Source organism: Hydra vulgaris, chromosome 09 (genome assembly GCF_038396675.1).
Source record: "Hydra vulgaris chromosome 09, alternate assembly HydraT2T_AEP".
NCBI lineage: Eukaryota > Metazoa > Cnidaria > Hydrozoa > Anthoathecata > Hydridae > Hydra > Hydra vulgaris.
This window is the reverse complement of record NC_088928.1, coordinates 60,996,740-61,011,609: the sequence shown is the minus strand read 5'-3', so window position 1 is coordinate 61,011,609 and position 14,870 is coordinate 60,996,740. Positions and strand designations below refer to the sequence as shown.

The following is a 14,870-nucleotide window of genomic DNA, read 5'->3' as shown; positions in this document are numbered from 1 at the left end:
CACTCATAATTTTTCAGACATAATTGAACTTATTGCTGCGTGTGGTTGTAAGGAAGTTAAGGCACACATTTTGTCTAGCCCAGCAAATGCAACATACATGTCTCCGGAATATATTTCTAAGTATATAAATATTATCTTTGATTTTGTCAAAAATCCTTTACTCCAGTCACTTAGAAATGGTGGGAGTTTTTCTTTTTTTTCGGATGAAACTTCTGATATTACTTCGATTGAACAGTTAACTATACATGCCACTTTCGAACACAACGGCTTCGTAAAAGAACATTTTATAGGAATAGTTCCATTAAGTAAACTCACCGGTTCTAGTCTATCAGCTCCAAATGTTTTTGATGTTATTCAAAAATTTTTTAGAGCTAATAATATCTCATTTAAAAATGCTCGCTTTGCTTGTATGGACACAACAAGCATCAATTCAGGTATAAAAGGAGGTTTAAAAGCCTACATCGAGGATGCTGTGCCACTGTGTGTTTGGGTTGGGTGTACACGTCATAAACTTGCGTTATGTTTTAAACATATTTTAAAGGATTTTCCTACTATTATGGAGGTAGATACTTTTTTACTTAACCTATGGAAGTTTTTTAAGTACCGCACACTAGTCATGCATTTGCTGCAGGAATGCTCCGAAATCTATGGAGAACTAGAAACAATAGTTCCAGTGTGTCCAAGTGTAACTCGTTGGACTGCACACGATCGAACTTGTTTAGTTGTGTTCAAAGGTTATAAACTGATTTTACAAGCTTTGTCAACATGCTATACCGAAAGAAAAGAAGCAGAAGCACTCGAGCTATCTATACAAGCGAGTTCACAATCTAACATTGCAACAATATTAATGCTCTTAGATGTGTTTGAAGCGATTCGCCCACTTGTGCTAGCACTGCAAAGTTCACAAGTAGAAATTAGTCTCAGCGACATTCCAACTTATGTCAATCATGTTAATCATTGTTTAGATGATTTAATTTCGGGTACTCGACGAAAGTATTTCACTGAAATAAATTTTATTGAAATAAAATCAGTGACTGATGAAATAACTTTTTCGTTACCAGCCACAAGCCGAATAAAAAAAAATAAAAACTTTGACCTAAGTGAGTTTGAGTTAAACATTTTTAGATCTTTTGTCAACAGTTTTAAAAGTGAACTAAAAAACACTTTCGCGCAAATGGAATTTTGGCAATGGCTTTCAATTTTTGACCCAAGACAATTGCCTAAAACACTCAGCCAACTGCCTAGTTATGGTAAAGAAAGCTTAGAGCAACTCATAACTCACTATGGCAGATCAAAAAGCAGTAACAAATTTGGAGCATTACACATTCAAGTTCCAGATATCTCAGAAACCGAGACAAAAAACGAATTTGAAAGTTTCAAAATTATGTTATTTACTAAACGCCGAGAATGGGAAAACAGTTTCGATATACGTATATCGAAAGAAAAAGATCAAGAGATAGTAAAAAATTTAATTAAGTCAAGAAACAATTTTACGCCTCAAGAGTTATGGAAAGTGATTAATAATGACCCTGTCTTGATAAGTGTTTATGCTAATTGTATGTTTTTGACTAAGTTACTTCTTATATTTCCTTTGAGTGTAGCTTGCGTTGAAAGATTTTTTTCAAAATTAAAAATAGTTAAAAACCGTCTTCGAAATCAGCTAAGCCAAAGCACATTAGAAAGTTTGATGATGATTGCAACAGAAGGTCTGAAGTAGTGTTTTGACGACAATTTGTTAGAGTACTTTGTCGACGAGTTAAAACGTAAAAATCAAAATGTGAGAATTGCGTTGTAAATTGAAAATTTACAACGTAAATCTTATTTAATTTTTTTATTTGAGCTTACAGACAATTGGTGAATATTTAATGTTTGTAGTTTTTTCACAGAATATTCACGGTAATTTCTTGTATTCCGGCCGTGTTTTTACAATTTTTCTTTGTAGCAGTTTACTGAATTTTTATTTGTATGCAAAATACAAGCTTTTTGTTCACACAACAAGTCCTAAGCTTTAGAGCTAATGGTTTTAATAATCATTATCTTGTGCATTAAATATTATTGGGTGACAAAACTTTCTGCATGATCACCTAGTTTTCTTATCGCTTTAAACCCAATCATTACCTAAATAAACAAGCTCGTATGTAGAGAAATTCTCGTTTAAAAGGCTCATTGCGAGCCAAGTTTATCTGAAAGCTATCAACCTTATGATATAAATAATTATTTTTTCTTATCGCCGATGATGTTTAAGGCAAAGTTTAAAAGCATGAAGACGTTTAAAATTTACACTAACAAATTATTTATTGATAAAAGTTATATTATAAAATTAGCTTGCAAAAATATGAATATAAAAAAATATAAAAAAGGTTAAAAAAACGGTTCTAAGTATTTTAAATAAATTGTTAAAACTTTCTTTATAATGTATATTGTTTTTAAAGACAGCCGTTATTTTTAAAATAGTTTTCGCTATTAAAAAGCAACATAAACGTTAAAACTAGAGAAACGTTAAAATTGTTAAAAAAGTTCTGTTGTAAAAATTTTTTATTCTATACTTAAATAATCGTTTGAAACTTTTTTGAAAAATGTAATTTTTTTTTTTTATCATATTAAATGTTACTTAAATAATATTTCTTTTAATTATTATTAATTAAAAGCGAGTTACCCAATTAAAGCAGTTAAAGTAAAGGAGATCAAAGTATCGCATCATTAATTATTTATTTGCAAATAAAAGATCATTGTTGTTTTCTTTCTAGCAAAGAAAAGACACGATTGCTAAGAAAGAAACAAGTTGATAATTAATCTGTTTTAAAATTTTGCATTTATAAAGTATAAATTTTTTGTATTTTCATTATATTTTATATATATTTTATTAGTACTAGGTATTGGCGCAACAAGATTTGCCTATAAAATTTTGTTATGCGCAACCTTTTTTTTTTTTTTTTTTACTTACCAGCCGACAGCAACCTAAATTCCCAATATTATGAAAACGCTGTATAAATTTTATTCCTGGCTAACACCCTGATATATATGTATATATATATATATATATATATATATATATATATATATATATATATATATATATATATATATATATATATATATATATATATATATATATATATATATATAAATTTATTCATTAAACCATAAAATTTAAAAAAATACAAAGTTATTTACAATTTTACAAAATTAGGTTCTGTGTCACTCGTATAGTTAAAAACTAGTCATTGGAGTGACGCCTTAGTAAAAGAAACAAAGTAATATAGATAGCGACCAAAATAAAATAAAACAAAATAAAAAGAACAATAATGTTTAAAAAATAATATTTAAAAAAGTTATATATATATATATATATATATATATATATATATATATATATATATATATATATATATATATATATATATATATATATATATATATATATATATATAAACCATCAAATTTAATTTAGGAAACAAATTAAATTTTATTTTTTAAAAAGCCAAAATGCAAATTAATAGACTGAGATGTTTTTAAAAACATTCAGAAGTCTTTTATTTTAAAAATAAAAACATTCTGAATGTTTTTATTTTTATATTGTTTACATACATCGACTGACAAATAGGTAAAACCTGCAAAGAATGCTGCTACATCAACTGACAAATAAATAGATTATGCAAGGAGTGCTGCTACATTGATTGACAAAAAAGTAAAACATGCAAGAAGTGCTGCTTAATTGACTGATAAACAAGTACAGCAGGCAAAGAGTGCAGCTACACCAACTGACAAATAAGTAGAACACGTGAAGAGAGCATATATATATGTTCTCTTCGCATGCCTTCTCCATTTAGCCAGCACTTTCATGCTCAAGTCTTTTTTTGCTCACCCACACGCTTGCTAAAACATTGACACATAAAAAACGCACTTGCCAAAAAATAAAAGCATTTTGTTTTAAATCGCAATAAAACTATTTTGTTCACTTGTTCAACAAAAATGGCTTTTTTTTACCAGTTTTTTTTTTTTTAATTATTTTATCTAGCATTCTTTTCAAACAGAGAAGACTAAAAAAAGCTGAAATGAAAAAAGTACAAGTAAACTAGCAAAAATATTGTGAACTACAGGGCTTTGGAGCAGCTCTGGAACTGGAGCCGGAGCTATCCAGAGCTGGTGATTTTACATGGAGCTGTGCCAGAGCTGGAATTAAAATATTTCCTGCACCTTTTTGATATTTTGAAATATCAAATTTCCATTTTGAAATATCAAATTTCCGAGTTATTATTTTATATAATGAGATTTTTTTTTAAAACTTAAACAATTACGCTCATTAAAATATTTATAATTTCTAAATAATGCATTTTCTCATATGGTTTATAAAAAAAGCAAGAAGAATTTTTATCTAATTATTTTGTGTAATGTCATGTGGTTCTTATTGAAGAGTAAGATAAGTTATTTTAAAACAATACTTCTAAACAATGTCAATGATTGGTTATGGGTCGTCCATAAAGTAGATAAGCTTTTTTTCGATTCCCCCCCCCCCCTCCCTCCAATCCTGCATTTTGCTTTACACTTTTTTGAGTACCCTCCACCTTCCTAAAAGTACCTACCCTTACAACCTACCTACTCAACATTTTATGATATTCTTTTTAATTAAGTGTTTCCTTACTTTCATAATTGACCTCTCTCCTCCATTCGAGGATACTTTATGTATTATTCTTTATGTACGTACTTTAAGGACAATCCTTAACGAAAAAATACTTTATCTATGTGTTAAATCACATGTTTAACTTTATTTTCATAGTTTTTTATAAAATGAAGCTTCAAACTCAAACAATCCTGAGAGGTTTCTAGATGCGTATTTTTTAATTGATAAAACTACAAAACTGGTTACATGTAAGATTACAGAAAAGTTAAATGATAAAGTGATTTCATGTGCCATGCAAATAAAAAAACCAAAAGTTTACAATATGAAACAGCATTCGGAAAAATCACATCTATCATAATATAAAATTGTTGAATCAGAAATGAGGCTTATGGCCAAAAGAAAATCTTCAAAATCAATTTATCACATTCACAAGATATCAATACTAAAAAAACTAAACAGATTACTTTAGATCCTTTTGTTATCACTAGAAGTTGAACAATAAATCAAGTTAGTGCTAGAACATTTAAAATTAGAATTATTAAAATGGTAGTGAATAATGGAGTTTTGTTGAAAACATTTGCGGATGAAGGATTTCAGTTGGTTACAGGACAAATAGGTAAAACTCTTGGATACAGTACTGGACACAATTCTGTATGCAATTTGATTAATGAATTTGCTGAAAAAAAGAAAGCTGAAATAAAGGAAATATTGTAACAGAAATTTATTTATGTGAAAATAAATGCAGCCACTCAACACCAAAATAACTATTTGGAAATAAATATTCAATATTATTATGCAAAAAAAAACTTTGGCACTGATAGATACACAAGGACAGCACGACCCTGTTGCTATCAAATAAATGGTGGAAGATACTCTATATAGATTTGGTATCAGCAATGATCAAATAGTATGTGCAAGTGTAGACAATGCAGCCAATATGACTAGATATCACAATTTTAAACAATAAAAATTTTAGCAATCACAATTTTAAACAAATATTAAGGTGATGAAAATTTTTGAGATGAAGCTTTGTATGATTAAGAGCAAGTGGAATTTTTACATGATACAAATGAAGAAGAAAGTAAAGGAGCTCAGGAAGAAAATCTAGTCTTTATCAACCCAGAATGGTGTCAACAATTGTCTACTGACATTAGGCTGATGCGCTGTGTTATTCACACTTTGCAGCTAGCTATTTGGATGATTTAAAAAAAACATACATTGCCCAACTTTTGGCAAAAGTCCATTATGTTGTAAAGAAACTAAGAAACTCTCATACAATATTTTTAGCTAGGACAAGGTTGTTTCAATTTCATACAAGGTTGTTTCAATTTCATACAAGGTTGTTTCAATTTTGGATGATGAGACACGCTGTGGTTCTACATTCCAAACAATTGAAAGATTATTACTTTTGCATCCACTATGTAAGCAATTTGCTGCAGTTGATCAGATATTCTTTCTATGCCCTAAAATATGAGATAAATCAAGTCATCTTTGCGATCTGTTTAAAAAGCCACATGATGTGACAGTTAAACTTCAAGGAATCGACATTACTCCAGGAGAGTTCCTAAAGGAATGATTGAAACTGACATCTGACCTAGAGAAGAATCAAGGACTATTTGCAGAAGACATTTAAAAATCTATGCAGAAACAAGTAGAAAAATCTTTTGATAATGATATATTTCTAGCTGCAGTTTATGTTGATGCTAGATATAGAATACTATTGGAAGAAAACCAGATAATACAAGCAAAACAAAGCTTAAAAACAATAGCAGAAAAAATTTATTAAAGAGTTGCCAAGAATATAATAGAAAGTCAAGAAATAAGAAATACTGCTGTTATCTACAGTACTTTTTTCAGTTTTAAGTGAATCTAATTCCGATGGAAAAGTGGGTGAGTTTGAAAAGGAGCTTGATAAAAAAGAAGTGTGACCAAAATTAATTTTGGTCACACTTCTTTTTTTATTTTTATTTTTTTATAAAAATACTTTTAATACAAATTTTTTGGATGACTGTAAGATAATCAAGAAATGGGATGTTTAAAAGTAAATTCACCTTTTGAGGGAATTGAAGAATACCCAAAAAAGAGTACAAGAAGCGTGAGTTGTCACAAGCAAGTGTAGAGAGGCTATTTTCTGCTTTTAAGTTTGTATTGAGCGATCTGCATTCTTCACTCAAACCTGATATTTTAGAAGGATGAATCAATTAGAGTTTTTAGCTCCAGCTCCGGAGCCACTCTGGAGCTGCTCTGGAGCTGGAGCTAAAAACTCTAATGGAGCCGGTGCCAATTTTTAGACTTTGGCTCCAAAGCCCTCATGAACTATTACAAATACAATCAAAATAATAACTTCAATGCCTTAAAAAATCTTTTATATTTTAAAATAACTTTTTAAATTACAGTTAGTTTATTTTACTGTATTTTTAAATATTTTTAGTAATTTCTTAAAAAAAATGATATAACTTTTAAATTATAGTTCTATATGTTGTTGTTTTTCTAGTTGAATTTTTGGTGATATGTAAGATTAAGTAGCTAAAAGTATTGGAAAAAAAAATTCACACTTTTCCATTGTTATTCCTTTTTTTTTTTTAAAGAAAAACAACAACTTTTATTTTTAAATGTCACAAAAACTTGGTCATTTTAGGAAAACAATATTAAAATTGTTATATCTCATAAACTGCTCAATATTCTCAGCTGAAATTTTGAATGCAATCTTTTTTTTATAAATAGAAATGATAGGTTCAATGGACTAGGTGATTGGATGTGGGATTACCTGTCAGTTTTTTAACTTTCATTAACCAACAATTTTTATGCTTCATTTCATCAATGACTCGGATACCAGGGTTCAGCTTAATACTGTAAAATTAGTTGAATTTACTAAGAAATGCTTCTATCCTAATCACATTTGTTAATTGCAACATCTTAAAGAGAATACTATCTCTAGAAGGTGCTAAAGATGAACATTTTTGTGGAGATAGACATGGTGGAATCTTGAAAGCTCTAAGTAAGAAAATTCTCATTTGTTATTGTTGTATAATGTTTTTTTTTAAAGACTTGTTATATTATTATGTTTTGATTTAAATATTTTTTGATTTAAATATTTATTTGATTAAAGTTCTAAAAAAAGAATTGTTTAAATTTCATTGTTTAAAGTTACCTTTTTTTAACTAATTTTAAAAGGGATTCCCAAGTGCCAAGACAAGTTATGCTTATTTTGTAAATAAACATTAGAAAATAAGTTTTGAGTTTATCAAAATTACCAAAACAACTTATTTATTGAGATATTCACAAAAATATTTGTTGTTTAGCCATTATACTTCCGGCTGTGAGGTTAATATTAACTCCATGAATCAGCCAAGTTTTTTTCATTATAAAAGTATCTGGTTTAAATAATAAAGTTTAGTTTTTTAAACGATTTACACAAATAGATTGGGTTTTTCCCCTTTTATAAAAATGCTTGTCCTGCATTAAATATATTAATTCAACGACACACTTTTGACAAAATAAATTTGTAATTAAACAAAGATTACCACTTTTGTTTTATTCTTATTTCTATTTATATATTTCATTTTCATTTACTATGAAATCAAATGTATTTTTACTATTTCATACTAATTCAACATAAAATAAAACAAAAGTATTTTCGGATTTAAGGTTTAAATTAGGAGAACTTGTGTTTATCAAAAATGTCAGTATAATCTTTAGATTTACATATCTTGTATTTATAGCAATACTAATAGCTTTGTTTTAAAGTAAAACAAATATAAAATAGACTTTTAAAGCATTTAATTCATGATCACAACTTGACTACATTTTTATATAGTAAGCGTTTTAAGAATTAGTGGCAAAATAAAGCTATAAGAAACTAGAGAGAGTAAAACAGCAATACTTGAAGAAAGGAAACGAAGACTATATGAAATAGAAAATCTAAATAAGATAAACTAAAAAAAATATTAAAAAAAAAATTTTGTCAAAAAAATAATATACCTAAATATTTTACTGCTTGTTTTTTTTTAATTTTTTTATTGGGCATTTGTTATTTTCCACTATTAAAATTGATACAAGTTGAGGAAAAAAGAAAATATATAACAAAATAATATAACAATATAACAAAAATGAAAACATTTTTTAATATACAACTTTTCTGCTACTTTTTTTATTCAGTATAAGTTTTCGGTCAGTATAATAAGGAAATACTTTATAATTTGTGCTAGAAAGATGAACAATTTTAAAAATTTTTTTCAATTGTTTTTTTTTCAATTGTTTCAAAACTTTACAGTTTTTATTAATGCACAGGAAAGAGAGAAAATTTTTATTTTTTATTTTTAACAAGTTTTTCGTGTAAAAAAATAAAAAGTCATTAATACTTAGTCATTAATATTTAAGTCATTAATATATAAAAATATAAAATAACTGGTTGTTTTCACTTTGTTTCAACTTTTTTTAAGTTTTTAAATAGACTTTTTCAAACATTGCAACTGTTATGTTCATTATTTTCACTAGTAATTCATATTAATGTTGGAAATTGCGCAATATAAAAGAAACAATTTCAGACATCCATCAAATGTGGTAAATAAATTTATACAAGAAACCATGTTATTTAATTTTTATTTAATTTCTCCCATCATTACAAAATTTATTAATCAAATAATATATTTTACAAATAAATAGCAATTTATTTTCTTATTTTTCTATTATATAAGCATTTAGAAAAAAAATCAAATATAGCAAAAACATTTTTAAAAGTGAAAAGACTTGAAATCTAATAAACATAAGAAAAAAAATTAACAAAATTTCACATATTTCTAGCAAATTAGTTTCTTAAATATGCGGACTGATAAAAATCGTGAATAAAATGCATATCAAAAATAGTAAACTGTTATAAAAGATGTTTTTTTCATCAAACTTGGTAGCTAAAAACACTCTTTAAAAAAGAATAAAAAAGTTGTACAAAAATTTTATGAAAAAAAATTTTTGTTTAATATTCTTTATTTAATTAATAAATTTTTCTAGTTCATTTAAATAAAACTTTATATTTGTAACAATTTTGTTTACTTTTTTTTAGGATTGTTTTTTTTTTCTCAGTAGTAAAGTTTAACTTTTTGCCACAAATTATAAAAACGCTTCAAAAGTTAAAAGATACGAACTGCCGCGGTCAGTGTCTTAAAAAATTACTTGGCATGGACGAACAAGGCGTACGACCGCACACACTTCCCGAGAAAGCTTGTGATTGTTTTTTTTTTTATTCAGTTATATAAAATTTCTTTTTATAAAAGGCTATATATTAAGGTATTCTTCTTCATGAAAACTCATTGCAAAATAGAAAACCCAAACATAACATTTATAACTTGAGTTTAAGAACTTTTCTGTATTGAGGTCATTTATTTACTACAAAAACGCATTAATCAGACCAGTATTTTTTTTAAAAAAAAGCAGAGCCTAAACTTACCTTATAGGAAAAAAAAAGGTGTTCTAGAAAGTTTAATTAACATGAAACTTATTTTTTAAGGATTATTTATGATATGAATACAACTTTTCTTGGCATTTGGGGATCACTTTAAATATTATTATATAATCCATTATATATCATGATGTTAGAATAATTGGGTTCTATCTCCCTTCATAAACAGGGTTCTATCTTCCCTTCCCTTAATTGAGTTCTATCTTCTCTTTCCTTAATTGGGTTCTATCTAATATTGCTAAACTTAGTAGTAGTAGTAGTAGTAGTAGTAGTAGTAGTAGTAGTAGTAGTAGTAGTAGTAGTAGTAGCAGTAGTGCCCTTTCGAGCGTGTTTGACACAAAACTCTTGACAGCCATTGCAACCGAGGTAATGGCAAAAAGAGTCGCAGCACTTTGCTACATTAGAAAATATGAACAAAAGTGTATACAAATATCGAACATACATATACAAATTATGTAATGTTGAAACATAATTAAACATATATCAAGTTTTACAGTTTAACTTTTATTTGAAAATTACATTGCGTCAACCTCTCCTTAATTTTGATCTATAGCATTTATTTCTGTTAAAAAAAATTATTATATAGTTTAAAAAAAGTCGATGTGCCAGTGTGGCCGAGTGGATACAGTGCAGAGCTTCTAAAGACAAAAGTTGTGAATCAAGTCCTACCACTGGCAACTTTTCTTATTTTAATTTTTTTCTATTTTTTAAAATACAAATTACTTTTGAAGTTTTATAGAGATTATATAGAAACCTATGTAATGGATAAACATCAAAATCTATGTAATGACTGCAGGCAATATATGAAACAATTGTGTATAATAAATCTATAAAAATGAGGAAACTTTTGAATTTTATTTTAGTAAATAAACTTTTTAGTAAAAAACTTTTTTGCTATTATTTTATTGCTTTAATTACTATAGATTTATTTATTAATGAAAAATAAAAAAAAGATATTATTACTATAATAAAAATAGATATAATTACTATAATAAAAATTTTGCTATATATGTTGCTATAAATACAGCAAGATTGAAAAATATTCAAAATTTATTATGCTAAAGGGAGGTCTTAAATCCCCCAAATCAAAACTGATGACAGCGCACTAAACCACTGAGCTTTTAATGATATGGGTTTAGAAGAAAAACCAACTTAATTATAAATCTCTTTTAAGCTCTAGGTATACGAAAAAGGTGCGTATGTCAGTTTTTTTGCTCTTTAAGCAATTTTTTAAAATGAATTATTTCACTTAAAAATATTGAAGTAAACAAAGAATAGGTATAGAAATGATCTGTGTGGAAAAGATAAGTATAGAAATGGTAAGTTTGGTAAAGACCCATATTTTATGGGTCTGGAAAGCTAGGATATATATATAATGAAAAAGTGTAGAAAAAGTCAGTATGGCTTACACAAACTCGTAATTTTATGTCAGTATGACTTACACAAACCCATAATTTTATGTCAGTATGACTTACACAAACCCGTAATTTTATGGGCCCGATTAGCTAGTTTATTATTATTGAACTAAGGGTTCAATAAAATTATTTTTATAAAATTAGTTTAAAGGTGTTTTTTTTAATAATAAACAGCCTAAATTCTAAAGTCAAACAATAGTCTTATTTTTATTATGAAACAAATATGATCAGCATTGTAAAAATCCTTTTGTAGAACTAAAATGACTAAAAAATTTGAGAATTTAATTTTTAAATAATAAAAATTCTTGTTTTTAAAACATTTATCTAAGTATTCCAGCTTTGCAGAATAGCTAGGTAAATGTTTTAAAAACAAGCATTTTTTTGCTTAAATTTTATTCGCATTTTGAAAATTTTTTAAGATAATATATACCATGTTTTGCTGTGTTATTTTTAGAAATATATATATTTTTTTTAAATCATATTTTTTAATATTCATGGATGATTTTCAAAAACAGTTTCATTTTACATGACTATTTTATTCTAATATTTTCTATTCTAATACTCTTATTCTAAAACTTTCATTTTACATGACTTTTTTATCCTAATAAACCTTTTTTTTGTGTTATTGATATCAATATCAATAACAATGAAAAAAAGAAATCTTTTTCATACTTACTGCATCAAGTTTATATTAAAAAAATACTGTGCTATTTTTCTAATTTATTCTCTCATTTTCAAATATCTTTAGATATACAAACTGCCAAATTTTAATAAAAAAAAAAAGCTCGTTCAGATACCTTAATAATTTGCCAAACTAGGAACACATTGTTGGTTGTAACAACGCTATACACTTGGAAGATAGATATGATTTAAAATCGCCTAACTTAAAAAAAATTTAAATTAGACGATGTTGTAGACGCTCCTCAATCCTTTATATATATTTTTAATACCCTTCTTTTGATACCAAGTTATACACATTTTGTTGAAATTAACAAAGTTATGAAATTTTAAGTAAAAAAAAACTCAAAATTTGGTCAAAATTTTGGCATTTCTACAGTTACTCCCCCCCTCTCCCCCTTCTTTTTTTAAATTTATTATTGATTATGATAGAAAGTTTTATGCGGTTTAAAAATTGTATAATTAGTCCCTAATTTTCAGTCAGGTAAGTATATTTAGTTGCACTAATCTTTATTTGTCAGTTGATGTATTTACATCTAAAAAGCAATATCTTAAAGCGATTTTAGAATATTTTTCAAAAAATATATATAATCATAAAAAAACTCAATTTAATTTAAATAAAATTTAATTTTGGCAATAATAAAAACCAGGTTGCATAATTAAGAAAAGATTTTCTAAACAATTGATTTCTAAATGTAAAGAAACTTTTTAAAAATTGCAAATTTAATTATAATAGCGTTTTTTAGTATAATTTTTTGAACTTCAACATCAAATGAGAGAACTTCCTGCTGACTTATGTTTTTATACGATTCTTAATCAGCATAAAATCCTTTATCATAATCAATAATAACCAAAGAAGGAGGGGGGCTGCAGTAGCACCAAAGTTTCATCAACAAACCCATATTTCAAAAATGTTGCACTTAAGAGACCATGACTTTTTGTAAAAATGTTCAATTTTTGTATTTCAGTTTAAAATTTTATGTCTAATTCAGTGTGTTTATTCAAAAATGAAAAGATTATTTTAGTCAAATGTCATAAATGACATAGATGACAAAATGTCATAATCTGATATAATTTATAGCATATGCTTAATGTAAATTAGTTTATAATATTTGTGAACGACCTAGTAGCGCGACTTCTTACACTAAAAAAGGAGAAGATTTTAGAATTATACAAATATATATACATTACTAAAAATTTCATAAAAATACATTGAATGATTTGGATAAATTTATTTGTTAAATTTGTTAGAGTTAAATTAATTAAACTGTGTTTGAAAAATAAATTTGAAAAAAAATGAAAATAGCAGAAAGAAAAAATTACATATTTAATTGGAAAACCCTAATAAATCTACCGGTTATAATTGTTTATAAATATAAAACAAACATTTAAAACTAAAATGTAAAGAAAAACAACCATACCAATAACAACTTGTGTAAACACAATTAACTAGTGCTTTTAAAGAAGATATTTTTTTATCTTCAAGATGCATAAAAGACCCATCAATGCTCATTTTATAAAATATTTCTCGACTTTTCTAATGGTTTTTAAAGATATTTTGTTTATAGGTTTCCCGGTACCGTAAAATACAATAGCCTTGTTTTCTTAATACGCTTTGTTTAAACTACCGGTCCCGAAAGCACGCAAAAGTTGCTTAACATTAAAAGCTGTAGTAGTTTTAAAACTAAAATTTTTTTTAAAACTACTACAGTTTTGAAACTACTACTGCTAAATTTATGATAACTAATTCCATTTTGTAAGCATTTTAAACAAAGACTTTTCTATTTTTCTTTATTTACTCGTTCATTCATTTGAACTTCATGATATCTTTTCCTAAACAATGCTCTTATATCCGAAGATATAAGAGCATTGTATTGAAGTCGATTACAAAGTAGCATCCGATAAGATTGCATGTATCAAATATCCATAAAAATCATATATCAAATTGGTTAAAAAATTAGTATCAGCTACGGTTGCATCTCTTTATAGTGCTCGACACTTTCTTACCACGGATTCTATTCTTTATCTCTATAAATCTCAAATCCGTCCTTGTATGGATTACTGTTGCCATATCTAGGGTGGATCTTCCAAGAATGCCCTTTTTCGCTCTTGTACCATCTACTAAAATTCATTCTCGTATCACTCTTCATTCTATAAAATCCCATCCTTTTACTGTGGCTGTTCTTAAGTGCTCCAAAATTGTTAGTTACCTTGAGTTAGTATTCTCGTCCCATTCCAATGAAGGAGTTTTGAGTCATTTTCCATCATCATTTAAGTTGTGAAAAATTAACCAAGACTTTTTTCCAATATATGAAAATAATTCAGAATTTTTTTTAAATTAATGGAAGTTGGTTTATTGCAATCGATACAAAGTGGTTTTCCTTAATCTAACATTTTTTTGCAATTCTTTCTTTATCATTTAGAGAAAGTTTATTTGAAAAAAAAAACTTATTACAGACACCTGTTGGGTTATATACCAAGAGTATCTATTTAAAAATTGTTGGGCTTTTTCAGCGGCCACACAGAAGTTTGGTATACTTTTAAGAGTTTCTAGGTTGTTATATAACTCTATATCATTAATTGGTGCATCACTAGCTTTTGATGCTTCTAACCAAGCTTTAATGAAAATGGCTGAGCTGAAAGTCAAAAATATTTTTAAGTTGGTTAAATCAGATTCCATTAATTCATCTTTAAAGATTAA

The 14,870-nt window shown here is 26.8% G+C and overlaps 1 protein-coding gene across 1 annotated transcript in view; it reads right to left on the bottom strand.

Moving 5' to 3' along the window:
- Window positions 1-13,767, bottom strand: part of LOC100198031 (protein N-terminal glutamine amidohydrolase) — a 34,084-nt gene extending 20,317 nt beyond the window's left edge. Inside the window, exon 1 of the mRNA XM_065806250.1 lies at window positions 13,591-13,767. Coding sequence (XP_065662322.1) covers window positions 13,591-13,682 — 92 coding nt within the window. The 5' untranslated portion in view covers window positions 13,683-13,767. The remainder of the gene's footprint in view (window positions 1-13,590) is intronic.
- Window positions 13,768-14,870: the final 1,103 nt, after the last annotated feature.